We start from the raw sequence: 27,427 nt of genomic DNA, 5'->3' as shown, positions 1-27,427 counted from the left end.
TTGGCTGTATGTTTTGGGTCAGTGTCTTGCTGGAAGACCCAGCCATGACTCATTTTTAATGTCCTGGCGGAGGGAAGGAGGTTGTCACTCAGGATTTTACAGTATATGGCTTCATCCATTCTCCCATTGATGTGGTGAAGTAGTCCTATGCCCTTAGCAGAGAAACAACCCCAAAACCTAATGTTTCCACCTCCTTGCTTGACAGTGGGGACGGTGTTTTTTGGGTCATAGGCAGCTTTTTTTCTTCCTTCAAACATGGCGAGTTGAATTAATGCCAAAGAGATCAATTTTTGTCTTCTCTAACCACATCACCTTCTCCCAGTCACTCCCAGAATCATCCAGGTGTTTATTGGTAAATATCAGATGTGCCTTCTTGAGCAGGGGGACCTTGAGGGCACTGCAGGATTTTAAACCTTTACGGCATAATGTGTTAGCAATGGTTTTCTTGGTGACTGTGGTCCCAGCTGCCTTGAGATCATTAACAAGTTCCCCCGTGTAGTTTTAGGCTGATCTCTCACCTTCCTAATGATGGATACCCCACAAGGTAAGAGTTTGCATGGTGCCCCAGATCCATGATTGTCAATCATTTTGTACAGTACAGACCAAAAGTTTGCACATACCTTCTCATTTAAAGATTTTTCTGTATTTTTGACTATGAAAATTGTAAATTCACACTGAATTCATCAAAACTATGAATTAACACATGTGGAATTATATACTTAACAAAAAAGTGTAAAACAAATGAAAATATGTCTTATATTCTAGGTTCTTCAAAGTAGCCACCTTTTGCTTTGATGACTGCTTTGCACACTCTTGGCATTCTCTTGATGAGCTTCAAGAGGTAGTTACTGGGAATGGTCTTCCAACAATCTTGAAGGAGTTCCCAGAGATGCTTAGCTCTTGTTGGCCCTTTTGCCTTCACTCTGCGGTCCAGCTCACCCCAAACCATATCGATTGGGTTCAGGTCTGGTGACTGTGGAGGCTAGGTCATCTGGCGTAGCACCCCATCACTCTCCTTCTTGGTCAAATAGCCCTTACACAGCCTGGAGGTGTGTTTGGGGTCATTGTCCTGTTGAAAAAAAAAAAAAGATTGTCCAACTAAACACAAACCGGATGGAATAGCATGCCGCTGAAAGATGCTGTGGTAGCCATGCTGGTTCAGTATGCCTTCAATTTTGAATAAATCCCCAACAGTGTCCCCAGCAAAGCACCCCCACACCATCACACCTCCTCCTCCATGCTTCACGGTGGGAACCAGGCATGTAGAGTCCATCCGTTCACCTTTTCTGCATCGCACAAAGACACGGTGGTTGGAACCAAAGATCTCAAATTGGACTCATCAGACCAAAGCACAGATTTCCACTGGTCTAATATCCATTCCTTGTGTTCTTTAGCCCAAACATGTCTCTTCTGCTTGTTGCCTGTCCTTAGCAGTGGTTTCCTAGCAGCTATTTTACCATGAAGGCCTGCTGCACAAAGTCTCCTTAACAGTTGTTGTAGAGATGTGCCTTCTGCTAGAACTCTGTGTGGCATTGACCTGGTCTCTAATCTGAGCTGCAGTTAACCTGTGATTTCTGAGGCTGGTGACTTGGATAAGCTTATCCTCAGAAGCAGAGGTGACTCTTTTTCTTCCTTTCCTGGGGCGGTCCTCATGGGAGCCAGTTTCTTTGTAGCGCTTGATGGTTTTTGCCACTGCACTTGGGGACACTTTCAAAGTTTTCCCAATTTTTCGGACTGACTGACCTTCATTTCTTAATGTAATGATGGCCACTCGTTTTTCTTTACTTAGCTGCTTTTTTCTTGCCATAATACAAATTCTAACAGTCTATTCAGTAGGACTATCAGCTGTGTATCCACCAGACTTCTGCACAACACAGCTGATGGTCCCAACACCATTTATAAGGCAAGAAATCCCACTTATTAAACCTGACAAGGCACACCTGTGAAGTGAAAACCATTCCCGGTGACTACCTCTTGAAGCTCATCAAGAGAATGCCAAGAGTGTGCAAAGCAGTCATCAAAGCAAAAGGTGGCTACTTTGAAGAGCCTAGAATATAAGACATATTTTCAGTTGTTTCACACTTTTTTGTTAAGTATATAATTCCACATGTGTTAATTCACAGTTTTGATGCCTTCAGTGTATATGTACAATTTTCATTGTCATGAAAATACAGAAAAATCTTTAAATGAGAAGGTGTGTCCAAACTTTTGGTCTGTACTGTATTTCTTCCCTTTTCTTACTATTGCACCAACAGTTGTCTGCTTCTCACCCAGCATCTTACTTATAGGACACACAGGCAGAAGGAAACCTGTCACATTGTACGGTATAGGCAGGAGAAGCTGAGCACTGATATAGTGGTCCTTCACATCCCTGCTCATGTTAAGCTTAAGAGTTCAGGGGGCGGATATATATATATATATATATATATATATATATATATATATATATATATATATATATATATATATATATATATATATATATATATATATATATATATATATATATATGCACATACATACACACACACACACACCAAAGAACCACCCCCTGGACTGCTAGGTTTTGAACAAGGCATTGATGTAAATTAATAATACACAAGTTCTACTGACACATTTACCACACCTCTTTATATCACTTCCGGTGATCAGACTGAATCTTCAGATAAATTCTGAAAGTGGTATAATTTCCAAAATGGAAATAGCGCTCCGTCCCTCCGTGTGGCTAAGTAGCACTGTACATCCGCATATGGGGTATTGCCACGTTCAGTAGAAATTGTGGGACAAACTTTGGTGCCATTTTTACCCACTTCTTGTGTGAAAGTCTTTGGCTAAAACAACATTTTGATGGTAAGAATGTAGTTATATTGTCTTCAAAGCCCAATGGTATAAAATTCTGTGACACACCCGTGGTGTCAATATGATCACTCGGAGAATGATGAGCATTAATTTAAAGTCCGAATGACAGCAGGTGGGGGCTTTTGAGACTGTTACCCCATCATCTGACACCTGCTACCTCTAATAAGTGACAGTAGGTGCGGATGATCGGGGTATTCCACAGCTGCCGCCTGCGATAGTTCAGAAATAAATGAATGAAAAACCCGATGTGGGTTTCCCCCTATTTTATTGAAACAACCAGACAAAACTCACAGCTGGGGGCTGCAACCCGAGCTGTCAGCATCAGCAAGATTGGTTATCATGAATAGGGGGTCCCCACGCTGTTTTTTTAAAATAAATAATTTTAAAAATGGCTTGGTGTTCCCCCCCCCCCCCCCCCATTTTTGATAACCAGCTTTGCTAAAGCTCACAGCTGGGGGCTGCTATTCTCAATATGGTATGGGGCCATTGATATAGGCCCCCCCAGCCTAAAAAAAAGCAGCCCGCAGCTGCCCAGAAAAAGCACATCTATTGGATGCACCTTTTCTGGCAATTTACCCGGCTTTTCCCACTTGCCCTGTAGAGGTGGCATGTGGGGTAATATTTGTGGGGTTGATGTCACCTTTTCAGGTGATATCAAACCCAAGGCTTAGTAATGGAGAGGCGTCTATAAGACACCTATCCATTGCTAATTCTATAGTTGTAATGTTAAATAAAGACACAGCCAAAACAAAGTCTTTTATTTGAAAAAACTACAGACACCTTTAATGTTCTAAATTTAACTATACTAACTGTAACACCTAATTCCCCAATGTTCTCCATCTCCTGTGATAAAAATAAAATAATAAACCAACAATATACCATACCTGTCCGTCATTGTGTCCTACGCTGTAATCCAAGTCTGGGGGCTAAATAGTTTTCAACCAGGACGGTGCCAAGATGTGACCGTCCCGGCTGAAAACCACTGGTGAATGAGCTGCAGGGAGCGCATCATCATTCACCAGCGGTGACGTCATCAATCATCACGGCCGGGCTGAACTGAGGTGACCTGTGGACCGTGGGAAAAAGCTGGTGATGACGTCACCACTGGTGAACGATATCGTTCGGACTTTAAATTAAAGCTCATCATTCTCCTCTGCTCACCAGGAGAGCAGGGGAGAATACCAGCCGCTGGGGAACAGCGCTTACTGCAGCGCTTCTTCGCCGGCGAACGTCCATGTAATACTGATACATCACACGGACGGCATCCTTGTGCTCTACGTGTTTACACAGACCCTTTGACTTGAATGGGTCTGTGTGATCCGAGCAGCTTCACAAAAATGGGCATGTCTACGTTTGGTGCACACGGTCCATGAAAAAACACAGATCTGTGCATAGACCCATTCATTTGAATGGGTCTACGTGTGTCAGTGTCTCCGGTACATGTGAAAACTGTCACCAAATGTACCGGAGACACTGACGTGTAAGGCTATGTGCACACGTTTAGGATTTTTTGAGTTTTTTTTCATGGGTGTTCGTGATAAAACTGCCAAAAAAATGCATACATTAAGCATCCTATTATTAGAATGCAATCTGCAATTTTTGTGCACATGTTGCGTTTTTTTTCCGTGGCGGAATCGCATTCCGGAAAAAAGCGCAGCATGTTCATTAATTTTGCGGAATTGTGGCGATTCCTCACACATTGGAATGCATAGATCCGCTTACTTTCCGCATGTGGCTATGCCCACCATGTGGGAAGTAAGCGGATCATGTGTGGATGGTACCCAGGGTGGAGGAGAGGAGACTCTCCTCCAGGCCCTGGGAACCATATCTCAGTAAAAAAAATAAATAAATAATTATAATAAAAAACCGTAATATTCTCACCTTCTGGCGTCCTTGGCAGCCTTCCTGCTCCTCGCGATGCTTCCTTTTCCAGTGATGCTTTGCGGCAGTGACCTGTGATGACGTAGCGGTCTCGCGAGAACGCCACGTCATCTGGGGTCATTGCCACAAGGCATTACTGGGAACGGAAGCTGCCGGGAGCATCGTGAGGAGCGGGAAGGCTGCAGGGGACGCCGGAAGGTGAGAATATCACGATTTTTAAAAAATTTTAAATTATTTTTAACATTCTATCTTGTTACTATTGATGCTAATTAAACAGAAACACGACTTTGATCAGTATAGTGAAAACCACCCTAAAAATTCAGGGGGTGGATATAAAAAGTGTAACTCCGCTGATACGAGTAAAGGTATGGGTCCACTTTCAGGATGGCCGGCGGTTTGGACGGAGCGGCAAACTTGCTCCGCCCCTTCTGTAGACGCGATGATGCCGGATGTGTTCATTGCACAGATCCGGCATCATCGCACCTCACACATAGGGCCCTGTGATTTACCTTGCGGCGGCGCAGCATCGCCGCAAGGTACACGGACATGCTGCGATCTAAAAAGATGCCCCGCATGTCCGTAATCGCAGGGCCGCCGGATGCGTGTTACCACGCATAGTGGAGACGGGATTTCATAAAATCCCCTCCACTATGCTGTAACATCTGGACGCTGCGGATTGAAAGCTGCTGCTCCACGCAGCGTTCAATCCGCTGCTATTCCGGATGGAAAACGGCACGTGGACACATACCCTTAACCCCTTCCCGACCTTTGACGCCACGTAGGCGACATGAAAGTCGGTGCCAATCCGACCTGTGACGCCTATGTGGCGTCATGGAATGATCGTGTCCCTGCAGATCGGGTGAAAGGGTTAACTCCAATTTCACCCGATCTGCAGGGACAGGGGGAGTGGTACTTCAGCCCCCCGTGGCTACGATCGCTCTGATTGGCTGTTGAAAGTGAAAGAGCCAATCAGAGCGATTTGTAATATTTCACCTATGAAAATGGTGAAATATTACAATCCAGCCATGGCCGATGCTGCAATATCATCGGCCATGGCTGGAAAACCTAATCTGCTCCCCCCCCCCTACCGCCACCGTTCGCCTCCCCAGTCCTCCTTTCTGCCCCGTACTGTGGTCCGCTCCCCCCGTGCTCCGATCTACCCCCCTCATACTTACCGAGCCTCGCGGTGTCCGTCCGTCTTCTTCATGGGCGCTGCCATCTTCCAAAATGGCGGGTCATATGCGCAGTGCTCCCGCCGAATCTGCCAGCTGGCAGATTCGTTTCAGGTACATTTTGATCACTGTGATAAAACCATCACAGTGATCAAAATAAAAAAAATAGTAAATGAACCCCCCCTTTATCACCCCCATAGGTAGGGACAATAATAAAAATAAAGAAAATATATATATTTTTTTCTTCCCCCACTAGGGTTAGGGTTAGAATTAGGGTTAGAACGAGAGTTAGGGTTAGATTAGACTATGTGCACACATGGTGCGGATTTGGCTGTGGATCCGCAGCGGATTGGCCTCTGCGGATTCGTAGCAGTTTTCCATCAGGTTTACAGTACCATGTAAATCTACTGAAAACCAAATCCGCTGTGCCCATGGTGCGGAAAATACGGCGCAGAAACGCTGTGTTGTATTTTCTGCAGCATGTCAATTCTTTGTGCGGATTCCGTTTAACACCTGCTCCTCAATAGGAATCCGCAGGTGAAATCCGCACAAAAAACACTGGAAATCGGGGGTAAATGCGCAGGTAAAACGCAGTGCCTTTTACCTGCGGATTTTTCAAAAATGGTGCTGAAAAATCTCACAGGAATCCGCAATGTGGGCTCATAGCCTTAGGGTTAGGGTTGCAATTAGGGCTAGGGTTGGAAATAGGGTTAAGATTAGGCTTGTGGTTAGGGTTAGGGGTGTGTTGGGTTAGGGTTGTGGTTAGAATTGAGGGGTTTCCACTGTTTAGGCACATCAGGGGTCTCCAAACGCAACATGGTGCCACCATTGATTCCAGCCAATCTTGCGTTCAAAAAGTCAAATTTTGCTCCCTCCCTTCCGAGCTCCGCCGTGCGCCCAAACAGTGGTATACCCCCACATATGGGGTACCAGCATGCTTAGGACAAACTGGGCAACAACTCTTGGGGTCAAATTTCTCCTGTTACCCTTGGGAAAATAAAAAATTGTGGGCTAAAAAAATATTTTTGGAGGAAAGAAAACACATTTATTATTTTCACGGCTCTGCGTTATAAACTTCTGTGAAGCACTTGGGGGTTCAAAGTGCTCACCACACATCTAGATAAGTTCCCTTGGGTGTCTAGTTTCCAAAATGGGGTCACTTGTGGGGAGTTTCTACTGTTTAAGCACACGGGCTCGCCAAAACGCGACATGGTGTCCGCTAATGATTGGAGCTAATTTTCCATTCAAAAAGCCAAATGGCGTGCCTTTCCTTCCGAGCCCTGCCGTGCGCCCAAACAGTGGTTTACCCCCACATATGGGGTATCATCGTACTCATGACAAACTGGACAACAACATTTGGGGTCCAATTTCTCCTGTTACCCTTGGGGAAATTAAAAAATTCTGGGCTAAAAATCATTTTTGGGGAAAGAAAAATTATTTTTAATTTTCACGGCTCTGCGTTATAAACTTCTGTGAAGCACCTGGGGGTTTAAAGTGCGCACTATGCATCTAGATAAGTTCCTTGGGGGGTCTAGTTTCCAAAATGGGGTCACTTGTGGGGGAGCTCCAATGTTTAGGCACACAGGGGCTTTCCAAACGCGACATGGTGTCCGCTAACGATGGAGATAATTTTTTTATTCAAAAAGTCAAATGGCGCTCCTTCCATTCCGAGCCTTACCATGTGCCCAAACAGTGGTTTACCCCCACATATGAGGTATCAGCGTACTCAGGACAAATTGGACAACATCGTTCGTCATCCAGTTTCTCCTTTTACCCTTGGGAAAATAAAAAAATTGTTCCTAAAAGATCATTTTTGTGACTAAAAAGTTAAATGTTCATTTTTTCCTTCCATGTTGCTTCTGCTGCTGTGAAGCACCTGAAGGGTTAATAAACTTCTTGAATGTTGTTTTGAGCACCTTGAGGGGTGCAGTTTTTAGAATGGTGTCACTTTTAGGTATTTTCAGCCATATAGAACTCTCAAACTGACTTCAAATGTGAGGTGGTCCCTAAAAAAAATGGTTTTGTAAATTTTGTTGTAAGAATGAGAAATCACTGGTCAAATTTTAACCCTTATAACTTCCTAGCAAATAAAAATTTTGTTTCCAAAATTGTGCTGATGTAAAGTAGACATGTGGGAAATGTTATTTATTAACTATTTTGTGTCACATAACTCTCTGGTTTAACAGAATAAAAATTCAAAATGTGAAAATTGCAAAATTTTCAAAATTTTTGCCAAATTTCCGTTTTTTTCACAAACTCAGAAATTATCGACCTAAATTTACCACTAACATGAAGCCCAATATGTCACGAAAAAACAATCTCAGAACCGCTAGGATCCGTTGAAGCGTTCCTGAGTTATTACCTCATAAAGGGACACTGGTCAGAATTGCAAAAAACGGCAAGGTCATTAAGGCCGAAATAGGCTGGGTCATGAAGGGGTTAAGGACTGAATATACGGACCGGTTGCTAATGCACAATAAAGAAAGAGGAGTGGGTCAAAAGAGGCCCTAAGAAAATGACCCTAAAGTCCATAAGTAGCAATGTATAAATAATCTTTATTAATTAAAATACAACAGACGGGTTAAGGCACGACGCCGCATGGCGTACAAGAACACCGCACAGTCGTGTAATGACACCAGGGGCGCACGGAGTCAGGGGACCAGGACAGCCCACGTCCCATTCAAAAAGTCTTCAGAGGACTATTTAGTCCCCACCCAGGGGGTAAATTGAGTGTAAACAACATAGCTGCACTAAAGGGAAGAACCACCCATACCGAGTGTCAAAGAGTATAAACCTATTCCAATATAGAAATATGATGCGTATGAGCTACATATTCCCATCAGGCTAAGAGACAATAGTTGTAGAGAAGTATAAAAATGCTAATTACCTTCAATGAGATGTAGGGCACCAGGTTCCCAGAGTCCGTGCGCCCTTCCCGACTCACGTTTCGGAAGCACTCCTTCTTCAGGGGGCATTCCCTGGTGCCCTACATCTCATTGGAGGTAATTAGCATTCTTATACTTCTATACACTACAACTACTTTTATTCAGTAGGCTAAGTGTTTTTGAATATCCATATTGAATCAGGAGCCCCATATAATGCTCCATAAAGTTTGATGGGCCCCATAAGATGCTCCATATTAAAATATGCCCATATAATGCTGCACAAATGCGGATTATGGCCCCATAAGATGCTCCATACAGACATTTCCCCCATATAATGCTGCACAAACGTTGATTATGGCCCCATCAGATGCTCCATAAAGATATTTGCCCCATATAGTGCTGCACAAACATTGATTATGCCCCATAAGATGCTCCATGTAGACATTTGCCCCATATAAAGTTGCACAAACATTGATTATGCCCCATAAGATGCTCCATAGACTATTATGCCCCATATGCTGTTGCTGCGATTTAAAAAAAAAAAAAAAAAAAAAAAATCACATACTAGCCTCTCGTCGCTCAGACCCCTGGAACTTGCTATAGTCACCTTTCCCGTTCCACCGCCAGGCGCTGCTGTATCTTCCGCATCCCCTGCACTGACTGTTCAGGCAGAGGGCAGTGCGCACACTAATTGTGATAATAATCCAGCGGTGGAATGGGGAGCAGGTGAATATCGCGCACTGCGTCATACTCACCTGCTCCCGGCGCGGTCCCTGCAGGTCCCTGGTTCTCCGGGCGGCGGCAGCTTCTTCCTGTGTTAAGCGGTCACATGCTACCGCTCATTACAGTAATTAATATGCAGCTCCACCCCTATGGGAGTAGAGTCGGGTCCATATTCATTACTGTAATGAGTGGTACCATGTGACCACTCACTACAGGAAGAAGCTGCCGGGGAACCAGGGACCTGCAGGGATCGTGCCAGGAGCAGGTGAGTATGATTACACAGCTGCTGCTCCACCTCCCCCGTCGACCCCTGGGTATGACTCGAGTATAAGCCGAGAGGGGCAATTTCAGCCTAATAAAATGGGCTGAAATTCTCGGCTTATACTCGAGTATATATGGTACTTGTATGAAAGTGCCTATCTTCAGTGTTGTCCCTTGGAAGAATATACTAAATTATTTACGGTACAAAAATATGAGGGGTGTACTCACTTTTGTGATATACTGTATATGCAGCTCTGGCAAAAATTAAGAGACCACTGCAAAATGTTCAGTTTGTCTGATTTTTCTCTTTATAGGTATATTTTTGAGTAAAGTGTAAATTGTTCATTTAGTCTATAAACTTCTGACAACATGTCTCCAAATTTCCAAGCAACAAATTTAGTATTTTTTTTCTGAAAAGGAGAAATGGTCAAAAATTTAAAAAACATACAAAAACAAGTTCATAATCATTTAGAAACAATAATAATACTAATGTTTTATCTCAGGAAGAGTTCAGAAATCAATATTTTGTGGAATAACCATGATTTTTAATCACAGTTTTCATGCGTCTTGGCATGCTTTCCACCAGTCTTTCACTTAAGCAGTTCTTCTTTGCTCGATGGCTTGTGACTATCCATCATCCTCTTGATTACATTCCAGAGGTTTTCAGTGGGGTTCAGGTCTGGAGATTGGGCTGCCCATGACAGGGTTTTGATGTGGTGGTCTCTTAATTTTTCAGATCTGTATACATACACAGGGTGATTCACTCGCTACTTTACCCGGAAAAAATTGCTGTAACTTCTAAAAGAGACTATCTATTTGCACTGTACATACCCCTTGGTTCCTGATAAATTTATATTTTAAGGCAGGTACTGGAAATGTCCACCGGTCACATCCAAGTACGCCTGCACGCCCCGTTCCATATTGTTGCATGTATTCTGCAGGATGTCTGGAGTCATAGCCTGGATTTCTCGCTGTATGTTCTCTCCGAGTGCCGGAAAAGTTTATGCCTTATTATTGTACACCCGACTCGTAAAATAGCCTTAAAGGAAAAAATCCGGCAAGAACTACCGTATTTTTCGGATTATAAGACGCACCCTAAATTTTGAGGAGAAAAATAGGATTTTTTTTTAAAAATAAAATGGTGGTGCTTCTTATAATCCTTGCGTCTTATTGCTTACCTGGGGTGGTGGCTGCTGTGAATCGGGGTCGTAGGATCGCTGATGGAGGAGGCAGGAGTGGGGTGATGCTGCAGGCCGCAGACTGGGATGAGAGAGAGTTCCGATGTGCGGCGGGGTGTGCAGCCGGCTGCTGCGGGGGTGCCCAGAGCTGCAGGGGCTCTGATGACATTTTGTGGAAGGCCAGAGCCCGCAGTTCCATGGTTTCCTGTGCAGTGTACTCCGGGAAAATGGCCATCGGGGGCGTATGCGCAGATGGAGATCTCTGCACCAAGATCTTGGGAGATGAGGTCTCAGCGCTGAAAACTAGTGATGAGTGAATATACTCGTTACTTGAGATTTCTCGAGCATGCTCGGGTGACCTCCGAGTATTTTTTTAGTGCTCGGAGATTTAGGTTTTTTTTGCTGCAGCTGAATGATTTACATCTGTTAGCCAGCATAAGTACATGTGGGGGTTGCCTGGTTGCTAGGGAATCCCCACATGTACTTATGCTGGCTAACAGATGTAAATCATTCAGCTGTGGCAAGAAAAACTAAATCTCCGAGCACTAAAAAATACTCGGAGGACCCCCAAGCATGCTCGAGAAATCTCGAGTAACGAATATATTCGCTCATCACTACTGAAAACTCCTCTCCCGAGATCTTGGTGCCGAGATCTCCCATCTGTGCATGCGTGGCCCCCCGGCGGCCATTTTCCCGGAGTCCACCACACAGGAAACTATGGAACTGCCGGGGCTCTGGCCTTTCACAAAGTGTTGGCAGAGCCCCCGCAGCAGCACCGTACACCCCCTCATCCCAACCTGCAGCAACAGTACAGGTAAGGTATATCTGCATCATAAGACACCCCCCCCCCCAATTTTGGGGGAAAAATGCGTCTTATAATCTGAAAAATAATGTAATTCTTTTCTCTTAATCGGGTCCTTTCAATTCCTGAATGACAGTCACTCTGTACGAGTGAACACAACCTTTCTTGACTGCTCGTTCACATGTGGAATATACGTGCCTGTCTCCTGGGAAAGCAGTGAGACCATTTACATGGAGATACCAGAAGTCGTTGTTTCCCATCTTGGATTGTTTCCTCAGACATTTTTGGACATCCTCCATCATGCCTATCCAGTATGTTCCAGCTTATTCACCAATGACAGAATACACGGTTGTTTAGAAACTCTTTGACTCCCTTTTCCAGTAAGTTTTCACAATGAAAACCTGCTCCTCCAAATGTTATCTGTACATTAACAAATGAAGAAGGAATTCGGCAGGTGTGAAATGCAAGCTCCACACAAACTACTGATGCGCAGGAAGGCATGCAGCAAGTCTATCTCATGGTGGTGGAGAGCGGTGGGGCAACAAGTCGGCGAGACCACTCTGTGCGAGGATGTTTCTAGTCACTGAGGTTCATTGCACTCTCACTTTTCATGAGCCAAAGTATGTACAGTCCAAATTTCAGCCATCTTTTAGAAGTTACAGCAATTTTCCTGGAAAATTGGCGAGTGAATCACCCTGTATATACACTGTTGCTGTAAAATTATTGTTAATATGAAATTCAAATATTTTCCCACCTCAGCCATGTCATCTTTAGTTCTCCAAGGCACCATCATTTCTTGGGGTGTGTTTCACTTTCAGTCTTCTGCTACATCATAGAAGCAGAACAAATAAGGACAGCAGTACCAAATCTGTCTCATGTTGGACATCGACCACATCTGTTGGGTCCCATTAACTAGAATGGGGTCTTTTGATGGTTTTTTTTTTTTTTTTTTTCATTCTGTCGGAATAGTGCAGCATGAGAGTCCCCCAAAACAGATGTGAAACTATGTAACCCAGTGTAAATTGTGGGCTGGGTCAGGCCTAACATCATGGTCCCTATTTATGGAGCAATCCTATAAACCATTTATAATATGGATCCAGATTTTAAGAACTGCCAGATAAAACTTTTTGCATGTTCCTAAGACTGGTCCGGGTCCAGGGCGCGCTCCCTCACATGATCAGTTACTTAGAACTGGCGCATGCTTAGTCTAAAAGTCTTCCCATATAGAACACATATGGACTGATATTTGAACACACATGATATGGACTGATGGCCTGTCCTGATGTCAATTTCACAATGAAGATGCCTCCTGGTCCAGTAGATAATATATAATATCTGGTATTTCATACGTGTCACTGAATTTTTCCATTTTTTTTCTTTATGTTTATAGCGTTGAAACAGTGGTCCCTGTCAGCCAAGAAACGCCTGTAAGAACAGTGTCTGCTGTGCTCCAAAGACGGAAGAGAATTTCTACTTTGCCTAACCTTGTTAAACCAAGGATGTCAAATTCTGCCTCTGCTGTTCCACCTTCCAAACTACCTCTAGTGGAGGTGCCTTCAACACCACTCGTTGTCCCTGCCCCACATAAGCATGAAGGGTGCTCGGCTGAGAAGGGTAAGGTATTGAGCCCTCAAAAATCTCAGGGGCTTCTGTCTCCCCCTCAAGGACAAATTATAACTTTACCTGAAAAAAGGACGCCTGTCCCTCAAGTTCCCCAGTTTTCTCCATATAAGAAATCTGCCCTTAAACACGAAGATGTTAGTCGTTCTAAACCTGTGGAGAGCGCTCTGAAAGAGGATCCCAGCCCGCTGAAAGAACGGCCGCCCCAGAAATCCTGTAGTAACGATTTCTCTGAATCGGTTAAAAAATCAATTCCGAGAAAGGTTATCACCAGTAACCTAGAAAAGGAGAGGATTAGACGAGCGCAAAAACTGCGCGACCTGCTGAAGGATGAACTGCGGAGAGAGCAGGTGAGTGACTGCAAATGTTCCTCTTCCATCAGCCAGAAGTGTAACAGTCTTAATTCTGAAAACATAAGAAACGCGTTCGTTACTGCTGTACTTTGTTCTCCCCTACTTGTAATATGCCTATCTGTGTGGCATGTTGGCGTTTAGTGGTATACTTCACATCCACACTAGTAATGGCAGCAGACAGCTGAGAACGGAGCACATAGGACCAGTGCCGAGCAGCCAGTGCTGGGGGAATCCTAGCCTCATCAATTGGGAAAAAGACCCTTTCTCTTATATAACTGGTTCCTCCAAAAAGTATGAGACAGGTCCAACCTGTCAACCAAACAGGACACAACAATGTCTATTGTCCAAGACCTACTCGCACTCCAATTTGTCCTTTTCAGCTGGATGCCAAGCAAATTATACATTCCCTCCCCCCACCCCCCAAAAGAAAAACTCAGATTCAGGGGGCTGCATATTGGCTCTCCTGAGAATACACTAGTCTAATCCTTTATGGATTTTCATTTTATGGTGTCTAAGCTTCCTACACAGAAAATGGTATATTTAAGGCCATGGTGCACACTAGCTGTATCCATGGACTTCAGTAGCTGGACCTATGCCAAAACACCCAACCCCCAAATCCCCCCCCCCCCCCCCGTTTTTTTTGTTAGTTTTTTTTAGGATTTGTTGTTGATATACTTTTAAATCTGTATGTAAAAGCATAGTTTACATTACTTTTTTTTTTTACTTCCCGCATATCAGCAGTTGTCAGTATTGACTGCCAGCTGTAATATAAAGCTCTGTCCTATGTAAACAAACAAAAAAATACACATATGGGGGCCCATCTCTCTCCCAGCCGCATATCACCAGAACGAGGCTAGGAGTGGTGCAGCCGTGCATGAGATCTGCCACTCATTCATTGCATTTGAGAGCCTTTAATAGCAGAGTGAACTGGTGATATGTGGAGCCCAGATGATGTGTCCCACCTAGATCGATCTAGTGATTATCAACTATTCACTGGATGGATAACAGATACATTTTTGTTGACCACTTAAACACGCTCTTAAAAGGGAATCTAAGTGCAGCATGATGTAGGGGCAGAGACCCTGATCCTGGCAAAGCATCACTTAATGGACTACTTGCTGCAGTTTTGATTAAATCCCTGTTTTATCAGCTGCATATCTCTGAATGCTGAGCTTTCTGTGTACAATCAGTGGTGGGGGTGGGGTTAGGCAGATCTCATGAATATGGAGGACTACAAGGCAGCAGGTTTACTAGTCTTCTAGTGATCCAATCACTATTTTATCAGTAAGAGATCTAAATTACGGCAAGTAGCCCAATAAGTCACAAATTGCTGGAATCGGGGTCTCTGCCCCTACGTTATACTCTCTCAGATTAGGTAGCAAAAACCTGGTGTCCAATTCCTGGAAGGGACAATTAAGGTAAAATAAAATAAAACCATTTTTTTCCAGTTCACCAATCCTGACACCATGGAGGATGTCCTTCTTATCCTCGTTGGGACAGGAAACAAGGAGAGGTTAAAAGGACCCTCCCATTCACACCCCTCAGTGTTTTTCCTGTCCCACTGAGGATAGGAACAACGAGAGGAAGCTCCTATACCTGGCCGTACAGGGCAGATCGTCATGGATCTGGGGCCCAGCCTTTCCCTTCCAGCTACCAAGAGATCTGTGGCCGACACCCTCCGATGGTGGGGTCCTTCAGCCTACCTCAGTGCAGCTCTGCTCCTGAGTTGCGAGCCGCTTACCTCTGCCTGGGGGCTCTCGGCTCGGATGTCTGCCTCTGGTGTGCTGCAAGCCCTGCGAGCGTGCTTCCGGCAATGTCATCTCTGGAGGCCGGCAGGGCACTTCCGGGTTGCGGCCAGCATGCTTTCCAGCGTGCGTTCCACGGCAGCGTCATCTCCGCAGGCCGCTCAGAGAACTTCCAGGTCACGGCTGGGGTTGCTTTCAAGCGTGCTTTCCACGATGGAATGCAGGAAGGGGATCCGGGGAGGACTTACACCAAGCATGGGTATGGTATAAATAGTGTCCCTGTGTGTGTGGGTGGGCTTGCCCTACTGTAATACTAGTGCATGTAGAAAAGCCGCAGAGACACCATCACGTGTTTCTCAACGCATGCAATGAATAGCCAGGTCTTTCACCGGGAAGGAACAACCACGGGAAGGGCAGCATCCAATAAAGGAAAACCACCTATGCCAAAACATGGTATCCATCCACAGACAGCTTTTTCGGGGTATTTGCCCCTCATCAGTGTGGAGTAGGAAACTGGCTATTAGGAGCAGTGCCTGGTGAAAAGACTATAAACATAAGGATGAATGACCTCGTTGAGATCAAAACATCCAACACCGCGGAGACACCATCACGTGTTTCTCAACGCAGTGATCCAGAACACTGCCCCCATCCCTAAAGGGAATCACTGCGTTGAGAAACACCTGGTGGTGTCTCCGCAGTGTTAAATGTTTTGATCTCCCCGAGCTCATTCACCCTTATGTTTATAGCCTTTTCACTAGGCACTGCTCCTAATAGCCAGTTTCCTACTCCACACTGATGAGGGGCAAATACCCGAAACAGCTGTCTGTGGATGGATACCATGTTTTGGCATAGGTGGTTTTCCTTTATTGGATGCTGCCCTTCCCGTGGTTGTTCCTTCCCGGTGAAAGACCTGGCAATTCATTGCTTGCGTTGAGAAACACGTGATGGTGTCTCCACGGCTTTTCTACATGCATTTGCATATTTCCCTTTAGGGATGGGGCCAGTGTTCTGGATCACTGCGTTGAGAAACACGTGATGGTGTCTCCGCGGTGTTGGATGTTTTGATCTCCCCGAGGTCATTCACCCTTATGTTTATATACTACTGTAAAACTAGGACTGCATACCAGTAAATCTGACATGGAGGATCCCACTAAGACAGGCATTGGCTTGGAGCAGAGCCAGGGGCATGTGAGTAAGCTTTCAAAAGCAACAACCACTTTTAGCCCTTACCCTACACTTAGAAACACATGGCATATAATCTGTGTATTCTAGGGGGGGGAAACACCTGTCTCGGCAACTACAAAGGAGGATAACAAGAAGTCAGGGAGAATTAAAAAACGTGCTCTCTGTAGCGCTACCAAGAGACCAGGCAGAAACACCTATGTGAACCCTGCACTCCAAAGATCATCAGAGAGGAATAGACTTCTTTGCTGTCTGACATGAGGTCCATAATAAGAGAGGAGGTCCAGACATCCATCTCCAGGATAGTGTACTCTCATACCTCACAATCCGAATTCCAGGGAGGGTCCCATAAAAGACCAAGAGAGACAGAAGTGTTCTCTTTAGACGAGATGTCGGATGTTTCTGACCAGTAGGAAGGGGAAGTCTTTACTGACCCACCAGAGGGAGGGAAGACGTACCTCTTTTCCTCTGAGGACACGGATGAACTTCTCCGTGCGGTACGAGATACCATGCAGGTGGAGGAAACCCCAAAACCCCTCTCCGTAAGGACGAGATGTTTGGGGGTTACGATCCCAGAGAACTAGAGTGTTTACCGGTCAACACCCACATTCGTTCTATGATCATGGAGGAATGGGAGGATGCAGAGAAAAGGCTAGTCATCCCGAGAGACTTTAAGCTCCGCTTACCTATCGAGCCAGAGGACGTCAAAGCCTGGGAAGACATCCCCAAAATAGACGTTCTGGTAGCCAAAGTGGCGAAGAGAACTTCAATCCCTTTTGAAGATTCTTCCAGCTTGAAAGAACCCATGGACCAGAAGGCGAATGGTCTCGTAAAGAGAAGCTGGGAAACCTCGGCAGCTATAATCCGAGCCAACATCGCAGCAACCTCGGTGGCTTGGTCCATGCACTTATGGGTCAACGACTTAGAGGAACATTTGAGATCTAAGACTCCAAGGGACACCATCCTAAGATCCCTTCCCCTCCTAAAAATGGCGACTGGCTTCATGGCTGACGTGTCTGCAGAATTAGTATGATTCGCAGCCAGGAATGGGTCTTTGTCCAATGCTGCCCGAAGGGCTATCTGGTTAAAGACTTGGTCAGGGGACACTCAGTCCAAAAAGAAGCTTTGTTCCATTCCCTTCTCTGGTAATAAGGTGTTTGGGCCTGTTCTGGATGATATTCTGGAAAAGGCATCAGACTAAAAGAAGGCGTTCCCTGAGAAGAAATCAAATCTTAGGGCCATTCAACTAGGGCCATAGCTACTTCATGGGCGGAGAAAGGGGGGGCTTCAGTGGATCAGATTTGTAAAGCTGCAACTTGGTTAAGTCTAAATACCTTCACAAAACATTATAAGCTAGACGTAGTCTCAGGGCAACTAGCCTTCAGTTAGCAAGGTTCTTCATGCAGTGGTCTTGCCCTAAATCGTCATCCTTTGGTATTCTCCATGGTTGCTGTCAGGATTGGTGAACTGGAAAACAGTAATTGGACCTACCGATAATTGTATTTCCAGGAACCCATCCTGACAGCACTACTAGTTCCTTCTCTGATGAGAAAGCTCTATACTAATGTGACTTAACGTTTGTATAAGAATGACTAATACATTTTTTGTTGCAACCATCCAGATGTGGTACTTTGAAAAGACACTGAGGGGTGGAGATGGAGGGTCCTTTTAACCTCTCGTTGTTTCCTGTCCCAAAGAGGATAAGGACGTCCTACATGGTGCTGTCAGGAGGGGTTCCTGGAAATACAATTACCAGTAGGTCTAATTACTGTTTTTGCGGGCAGTCACAGACATTCCATATAGAGGCATTTTTTTCTACAATGAAGTCAATATGACTGTAATGAAATCAGAATATATCTCGCCCTTCCTGGTTCTAATAGTGTTGTCTTATTGGTATTATGCTGTAGAAAGCTTGGAGAGCGAAGCATCCGATCATACACGAAATCGCGGAGCTGGAAAAATCCAAGATGAAGATGAGAGACTTCGTACACTTCATTCCGATGACTAACCCAATGAGGTAGGTCTGCGATATGTCCGATCTGACGTTATGTGCGCAGAGGTCTGGTGATTACTGATGTGAGATATTATTGAGGGATTCTAGCTTTGTTGATACTAATTATTTTCCACTTATATTTTTTGAAGTTCTTCACTTGAAGAAAGTAGGAACAGTGAAAAGCCTCCTCCTGTGGAACCTCCGATCACAGGGTAAGATGGTATAAATCTCTTCCTGGTTCCTTGCACCATACACTACTGTGATTGCCACTGAAGAGGCACGATCTGAAAGTTTAAAGGTTTTTTGTGCGTGTAGAAAACCTTTGAAATATAATGAGGGTAGACTTTTCTTTATACTTGTTTTCTGTGTTTATTCCTTCTCCTTCTTTTCTATATCTTCAACTTAACACTTTAGATTGGCAGTGAAAAATAATGCTGAAGAGGAGGATCTTGATGATGACGATGAAGAAGACGATAGCCAGTTATTGGCTCCTCGTGTGAAGGTGGCAGAGGATGGATCCATTATTCTTGATGAGGAGAGGTAAGCCATTATGGTGTCAATTAGAAATTGTATGTCCCTTTTAATCTTGAGTTATAACTTATTGATCAAAGCATACTACTTTGATTCGAGCTTTAGTTTTGTGCCAGATGTACACGGTGATCTTTTACGTTTGTACGTGTGTATCAGGAGCACCTAGGATATTTAATGTGCTCTTAAAGGGGTTGTGCATTGCCTATTATTTCCACCTTGGACGTGGAGAGATGCTGCGGCATTCTGTACTGAGTGGTTGCTGAGTCAACCTTAAAACGTCCTCCGACAGCTATCGAGCAGCTGTCCTGTTAATTAATATAGGACAAATGCAGGCGTCTGCTGGTTGCCTATTCAGCCGTCCCACCCATAATTCTTTTGTGTTTCTCAACGTCTGACATGTAATTTGAAGGCGCAGCATGAGACCTTACTGAGGTTCTTTCCCCTAACTATTTGTATCCATTACTTTAATAATCATTCTTTGGTTACTGGTGAGTTAGTAATCTGTACTTTGTTATCATTCTGCCCTTGCGGTAGTAGAAATTCTCTCTCCTTGTACTGACTTCCTGGTGAGCCTGCGCTAGACTTGTATTTACATTCTGCAGCCAATCGGAGGAGGCAGAGCTGCAATGGAGAGGAGAGATGAGCAGCCTGAGCCAATGATGAAACAGGAGGCGTGTCTAAGACCCCCTGTAGACCTTGTATCTAAGCAGTAGTCACAGATCACAGCTCTGCCTCAATAATCGAGCTAAAAAGTGATCAAGCAGCAAGGTTTGGGGAAAATGAATGAGTTAGTCATCACCTATAGAGGTAATAACTTGCATAAAATGTTTAAATTGCTTTAATTTAAAGGTATTGTCCACTACTAGGACAACCCCTTCTTCATCTAAATGTTTGACCCCGATAAAATATAAAGGCCTATGCGCTCTTCCGATGCCGGCGCCATTCCAGTGGTGTCCTTTTGCCGGGGCTTTCGTGCTGTTATTCTGACACGTGACCCCATAGCCCAATCGGCTCTAGTGTCACTGTCCTTTCCTTGGTACGAGTTGAGCATGAAGAGGAAGTCAGAGATCAGCAGCAGCCCTGGCTTCCTCTTCATGTTCAAATTGTCCGAAGGCGGAGACGGTGACACCAGCGCTGATTGGGCACCGGTCTCACGTGTCACAAGAACCGCACAAGAGCCGCGGGAGCTCGAGTGGCGACGCTGCTGGAATGACGCCAGGATGGGAGGCGAGTATAAGCTTTTTATTTTTATTTTATCGGGGTCAAACATGTAGTTCAAGAAGGAGTTGTTCTAGTAGTGAACAACCCCTTTAATTGTAGATCTAATTAAACATTAAAGGGGTTTTGTAATACTTAAACAACTGCATGTCACGGGTTTACTGCAAAAGTGAGGATCATGAAAAATGCAGCCTTTGATTTCTCCTACTATTGCACTGTTTAGAAGCACTTCACCTTCATATTAAACGGTGTAAGTTTCTTTTAGCAGTGCAAGGGTTAATTGCTCAGTTAAGAGCTCCTGGAAGCGTTCCTGCATTAAGGCTCTCGGCTATGCACTGTTAACCACTTCCATCTCCTATATAATCTGGGTCCTGGCTAGCACTAATAGTCAGAGTTAGGTTTTGCTGCATGACTGGAGGTTGTTGGTGGTTATTATTGGAGAAGGCGTTTGCTGGATTGGTCTGTGACTGTTGCTAGGTTTTGAGTGTGTGATAATTCCCTTTCTTCTACTTTGGTTTAACCCCATCCTCCACTCACCGGTGTTTACCTCTGTTAGTGTATATTTTGTATGATTGGTATTTTCCTTTTATCCCTGTTCTCTTGTTAATCTGGTTGGTGTATTACGGTACACTATTACTTCCCTCTTCCCTGGGTGGGGGAAGGGTACAGACTGAGGGCGGATTCAGGAGCTAAGGCAAGGTACCTGGCCCCGGCATCTTCACCATAAGAAGTAATCCGGGGAACAGGGCGAGCTAGGGAGACCCTGGTCCCAGGACACCCGACAACAGAGTCATGACACTCCTTTTCAATTGCTATATTCTCTTGTATAGAATAAAAACATCATCCTATGCTCTTTTCCTGTGCCTTTATTTTAGTTTAACTGTGGAAGTGATTAGAGCCAAAGCACCGATTGTTGAAGGGAACGATCCCATTTTTGAACGAGGTTCCACGACGACATATACTAGTTTTCGGCGGTCTAATTACTCAAAGCCTTGGTCTAATCAAGGTATTTATACCATCTGTTCCTGCAGCCATCGCCCAATGTCAGAGCTTTCTGGTTACATATCTGACTGCATGTTTGCTTATGTTTTAGAGACAGATATGTTCTTCTTGGCCATCAGTATGGTGGGAACGGACTTCACAATGATCAGCCAACTGTTCCCTCACAGACAGAGAATAGAGATTAAGGTGAGAGACCATTTATTCTGTTTCTGCTTGGTTAAAGGGACGATGTCGCCAGAAAATGAGGTTTATGTAATTTTCGTAAATAAAACGATTAAAAAAAATCTTGCAGTTTTCACTCTGGCCACTGTTTTTTTTTTTCTACAGCAGTGGCCACTAAATCCTGCCATTGGCTACTGCTGTAGAAATAGAAGCAGTGGCCACTGGAAGGATTCTGTGGCCACTGCTTACCCAAAAAAGACCACAATAAGTTCCTGTACAGCTGTACCAATTTAAAGGAACCCCCTCTATAGTAAACGTGATCATAGTATACATTTCCCATCTAGTATATCGTCACTCTACCTATTGGCCTCCGTTCTGCTGCTGCTTTTTCCTTTCTTAGATCAGTTGTCTCTTCTTTTTTATGTCCAAAATGGCTGCTACAGTGAAATGGGGTCTGAATGGAGCCTTGCCCGTCTTTCTCTGCCTCGAGATGGATACATCACTGATATTGCTGATGCTGGTCCATCCCTCACCAATGAAAAGACGGGCGATGCAGATCAGACTGCTCCACAGGCTTCCCAAAGCCATTTTTGGTGACCGATTTATGGTATCGAAGGAGTCGAAATGAATAGTCAGATTAGGTTCAAGGGGTGAAGGGACATAATAAAGTGTAATGTCATTTTATAAAAGCTTTTATACATGGGTGCTGCATAGTGTTTCTGATTGGCGGGGGTCCGGGTCCTGAGACACCCACTGATTGGTCAAAACACTCCTGCATGAGTCACGCTCACAAAGCGGAATATGAGCTCAATAGTCCGTCTGCGGGCTGTACATGCTCTCACAGACCAGTATATGGACCCACAGACCTACTGTTAAGCTTGTACAGCTCTCCGTGCACAATTCAAAGTTTTGACTGGTCAGCGAGGGTCTCTGCACCCGAACCCCCACAGCATCTGTTTAATTATAACAATTTTTACATAATTCGAGTTACACTTGAACATGTTCCCTTTAAATGGACTACAGGCTTGGTATGTGTTACATGTGCTGTGTGTACGCTGAGGTTCACACAAGCTTGGGTCTCTGTAAGTGTGTGACTATGGGGATACAGAGACACAAAAGTAAAATTAAACAAAAAAAAAAATATTATGTGCACTCAGAACTAAGTGATCCCTATGGGATGATGTCCACAATCCCCATTTTCAACAACTACGTGGCAGTTTGTGCATCAAACTTTTATTCGATGGTTTCTAGTATTTGCCATAAACGTTTAAAGTAAAAATGTTTTAATTTTTTTATATTTACTTTTTAACTTTTTAGAACAAATTTAAGAAGGAAGAAAAAGTGAATGGATGGAGGATAGACAAGGCTTTTAGTAAGTGATTTTCTGTAAATGTATTGTGTATCTGATGTGAAATGAAAGGTAATGATTTGTGCTCATTACAAGGTTTTGTAAATGCTTGTAAGGTATCCGGCCTCTTGTGTGTGTATGTATGCGTGCCTGTATGGAGGTATGTGCATATGTACACAATCGCGTGTACACAGATCCAAATCTACATCTATGTGTGTATAATATTATGTATAATATACCTTATATACTCAAGTGTAAGCAGAGTTTTTCAGCAGTTTTTTTTTTTGTGCTGATAACGCGCCCCCTCGGCTTATATTCGAGTGAGGTGTCCAGAACATGGAGGGTGAGGGGCGGTGGCGGAGCAGTGGATCACAGGAGACAGGAGCCGGCTGCTGCTGCTAACTCCTGTGATCACTTCTAAAGAGAAATTAATATTCACTGCAGTGGCAATGAATATTCATTTCTCTGTAATGGCGCTCACAATGTCAGCCGCAGCACCCGTCTCCTGCAGCTGCCGGACGGTCAAGTGTGCCGCTACTTGAGAGGTGAATATTCATTTCTCCTAAGTAGCGGCACATGTAATCACCCGGCAGCTGACACTGTGCGCCCTACTTAATACTCACTGCCCTCCACGCACATAGTTCTGGCGTGGGGGAGCAGTGAGTATTCCGGCAGATGTGCTCAGCTTGTGAGTGTATGACGTCCCTGCCATGTGCTGCTTACAAGCATAAAGCAAAGCAGCTGCTGGCACCAGAACACGATGATGCAAGGGAGCGCAGGAGGGTAAGAATGGTTTATTTTTATTTATTTTTTAGTTTTTTCATGGGGGCCAATCATACCAGGATAAGAACGGGGTCATGCAGACAAGGATCAGGATGGGGTCATGCAGACAAGGATCGGGATGGAGCCGGCAGACAAGGATTGGGATGAGGAGGCCGTGCAGACAAGGATCGTGATGAGGAGGTCGTGCAGACAAGGATCGTGATGAGGAGGTCGTGCAGACAAGGATCGTGATGAGGAGGTCGTGCAGACAAGGATCGTGATGAGGAGGTCGTGCAGACAAGGATCGTGATGAGGAGGTCGTGCAGACAAGGATCGTGATGAGGAGGCCGTGCAGACAAGGATAGGGATGAGGAGGCCGTGCAGACAAGGATAGGGATGAGGAGGCCATGCAGAACAGGATAGGGATGAGGAGGCCGTGCAGACAAGGATCGTGATGAGGAGGCCGTGCAGACAAGGATAGGGATGAGGAGGCCGTGCAGAACAGGATAGGGATGAGGAGGCCGTGCAGACAAGGATAGGGATGAGGAGGCCGTGCAGACAATGATAGGGATGAGGAGGCCGTGCAGACAAGGATAGGGATGAGGAGGCCGTGCAGACAAGGATAGGGATGAGGAGGCCATGCAGACAAGGATCGGGATGAGGAGGCCGTGCAGACAAGGATCGTGATGAGGAGGCCGTGCAGACAAGGATCGTGATGAGGAGGCCGTGCAGACAAGGATAGGGATGAGGAGGCCGTGCAGACAAGGATCGTGATGAGGAGGCCGTGCAGACAAGGATCGTGATGAGGAGGCCATGCAGAACAGGATAGGGATGAGGAGGCCGTGCAGACAAGGATCGGGATGACGAGGCCGTGCAGACAAGGATAGGGATGAGGAGGCCGTGCAGACAAGGATAGGGATGAGGAGGCCGTGCAGAACAGGATAGGGATGAGGAGGCCGTGCAGAACAGGATAGGGATGAGGAGGCCGTGCAAACAAGGATCGTGATGAGGAGGCCGTGCAGACAAGGATCGTGATGAGGAGGCCGTGCAGACAAGGATAGGGATGAGGAGGCCGTGCAGACAAGGATAGGGATGAGGAGGCCGTGCAGACAAGGATAGGGATGAGGAGGCCGTGCAGACAAGGATAGGGATGAGGAGGCCGTGCAGACAAGGATAGGGATGAGGAGGCCGTGCAGACAAGGATAGGGATGAGGAGGCCGTGCAGAACAGGATAGGGATGAGGAGGCCGTGCAGACAAGGATCGGGATGACGAGGCCGTGCAGACAAAGATCGGGATGACGAGGCCGTGCAGACAAGGATCGGGATGACGAGGCCGTGCAGACAAGGATCGGGATGACGAGGCCGTGCAGACAAGGATCGGGATGAGGAGGCCGTGCAGACAAGGATCAGAATGAGGAGGCCGTGCAGTCAAGGATAGGGATGAGGAGGCCGTGCAGTCAAGGATCGTGATGAGGAGGCCGTGCAGACAAGGATCGTGATGAGGAGGCCGTGCAGACAAGGATCGTGATGAGGAGGCCGTGCAGACAAGGATCGGGATGAGGAGGCCGTGCAGACAAGGATCGGGCTGAGGAGGCCGTGCAGACAAGGATAGGGCTGAGGAGGCCGTGCAGTCAAGGATAGGGCTGAGGAGGCCGTGCAGTCAAGGATAGGGATGAGGAGGCCGTGCAGACAAGGATCGGGATGAGGAGGCCGTGCAGACAAGGATAGGGCTGAGGAGGCCGTGCAGTCAAGGATAGGGATGAAGAGGCCGTGCAGACAAGGATCGGGATGAGGAGGCCGTGCAGACAAGGATAGGGCTGAGGAGGCCGTGCAGTCAAGGATAGGGCTGAGGAGGCCGTGCAGTCAAGGATAGGGATGAGGAGGCCGTGCAGACAAGGATAGGGATGAGGAGGCCGTGCAGACAAGGATAGGGATGAGGAGACAATGTATACCCAGCTTATACTCGAGTCAATAATGTTTCCCAGTTTTTTTTAGGTAAAATTAGGTGCCTCAGCTTATACTCGAGTATATACAGTATATATTTTTTCCAATGGGTGAAATAAGTATTGGACACGTCACCAATTTTCTAAGTAAATATATTTCTAAAGATGTAATTCATGTGAAAGTCTCACCAGATGTTGGTAACAACCCATCCAATCCACACAGGCAAAGAAATCAAACCATAGATGTCCATAAATTAAGTTGTGTGTAATAATGAGAAATGCTGCATTGAAAAAGTATTGCATTTGCTTCATTGAAATTTATATAGTACTTCACACAACTTTGTTAATGATGAGGCCTCCTGTATGGAGAAACTAGTCGCATGCATTGCTCAGGTGTGATTTTTGGCCTATTATTCCACACAAACACCCTTCACATTCTGAAACTTCTGTGGGGTCCTCCTATGAACTCTGAGCTTTAGTTCCTTTCATACATTTTCTATTGGATTCAGGTCAGGTGATTGGCTCAGCCATTCTAGCAGTTTTAGTGAGCACTTCCTTGGCTGTGTGCTTGGCATCTTTGCCTTGCTGAAATGTCCACCCTTATTTCATCTTCATCATCCTGGTAGATGGCAGTAGATTTTTATCAAGTATGTCTCGGTGCTTATGTCAATTTATCCGTCTTTCAATGACCTGAAATTTGCCAGTGCCGTATGCTGAAAGCCATTTCCACACCGTGATGTTACCACATCCAAACCTCACTGTAGGTATGGTGTTTTGGGGGAGATATGCATTGCTTTTTTGGCCTCCAAACCTTGTGTGTATTATGGCATCCAAAGAGTTTAATTTTGCTCTTCTCTGACCAGACTATATTCCCCCAGTATTTCACCGACTTGTCTAAATGTTGTTGTGCAAGCTTAAAACATACTTGAACATGCTTTTTGCTCAGCAATGGAGTCTTGTATTGTGATCTTGCTGTGGAGGTTGAGTGCATTATTTATAGCTTTCTTTGAAACAATCATGCCTGATGTTTCCTGGTTGTTCTGTTGCTCTACACATGGGGTGGTTGGCTCTTGGACAACTCTTCTGATTATTTTCACTATCTGAAATCTTGTGGGGAGCAACTGGTTGTTTTCTACTTCCGGATTATGGCCCCAACAGTACCATCAGTAGTTTCGAAATTCTCGTGTAATCAATGCCGTCAGTTTTGCAACAAGATTGCGAAGGTCTTGAGACATCTCATTGTTTTTACCCATCATGAGATGTTAATTGTGTAGCACCTTGGTAATGAGACACCTTTTTATCGACCATCAGTTGAACCAGCTGATATTATTTCTCACTGAGTGGCAGGATTGTTTTCTTATTACTGATAGATTTCCGCTGGTGTCATGACTTTCCTGTGCATCTCTCTTGCTTCATATGTTCAATACATTTTCACTGTGCCATTTCTCATTATTACACATTACTTAATCTATGGACGTCTATGGTTTGATTTCTTTGTGTAGATTAACGGGGTTGTTATTGACATCTGGTGAGATTTTCATGTCATGAGCATCTTTTAGAAATATGTTTACCATATTTTGCGAACTATAAGACGCACCGGACCTTAAGATGCACCCCAAATTTTGGGGAGGAAAATAAGAAATAAAAAATGCTTAAAATTAAAATGATGGTGCATCTTACAGTCCGATTTTACGGTAGCTGTGCTAGGAGGATGGGGTGTCACATTGGTGTCGGGCTAGTCTCCTGAGATCACTGCTCCCGAGATCTCAATTTGTGCATGCACAGTCTCCGGCGGCCATTTTCTTGG

At 45.1% G+C, this 27,427-nt stretch overlaps 1 protein-coding gene across 1 annotated transcript in view; it reads left to right on the top strand.

Annotated features, from left to right (window-relative positions):
* Nucleotides 1-27,427, top strand: part of LOC143806921 (uncharacterized) — a 192,541-nt gene that overhangs the window by 984 nt on the left and 164,130 nt on the right. Inside the window, exons 2-8 of the mRNA XM_077287965.1 lie at nucleotides 13,152-13,731; nucleotides 18,569-18,678; nucleotides 18,804-18,866; nucleotides 19,069-19,194; nucleotides 21,279-21,409; nucleotides 21,497-21,591; nucleotides 22,885-22,939. Coding sequence (XP_077144080.1) covers nucleotides 13,152-13,731; nucleotides 18,569-18,678; nucleotides 18,804-18,866; nucleotides 19,069-19,194; nucleotides 21,279-21,409; nucleotides 21,497-21,591; nucleotides 22,885-22,939 — 1,160 coding nt within the window. The remainder of the gene's footprint in view (nucleotides 1-13,151; nucleotides 13,732-18,568; nucleotides 18,679-18,803; nucleotides 18,867-19,068; nucleotides 19,195-21,278; nucleotides 21,410-21,496; nucleotides 21,592-22,884; nucleotides 22,940-27,427) is intronic.

The sequence above is a fragment of the Ranitomeya variabilis genome, chromosome 1, assembly GCF_051348905.1.
Source record: "Ranitomeya variabilis isolate aRanVar5 chromosome 1, aRanVar5.hap1, whole genome shotgun sequence".
Classification (NCBI taxonomy): domain Eukaryota; kingdom Metazoa; phylum Chordata; class Amphibia; order Anura; family Dendrobatidae; genus Ranitomeya; species Ranitomeya variabilis.
Note: the sequence above shows the minus strand (reverse complement) of the source record. Positions and strands in the feature narration are given on the sequence as shown.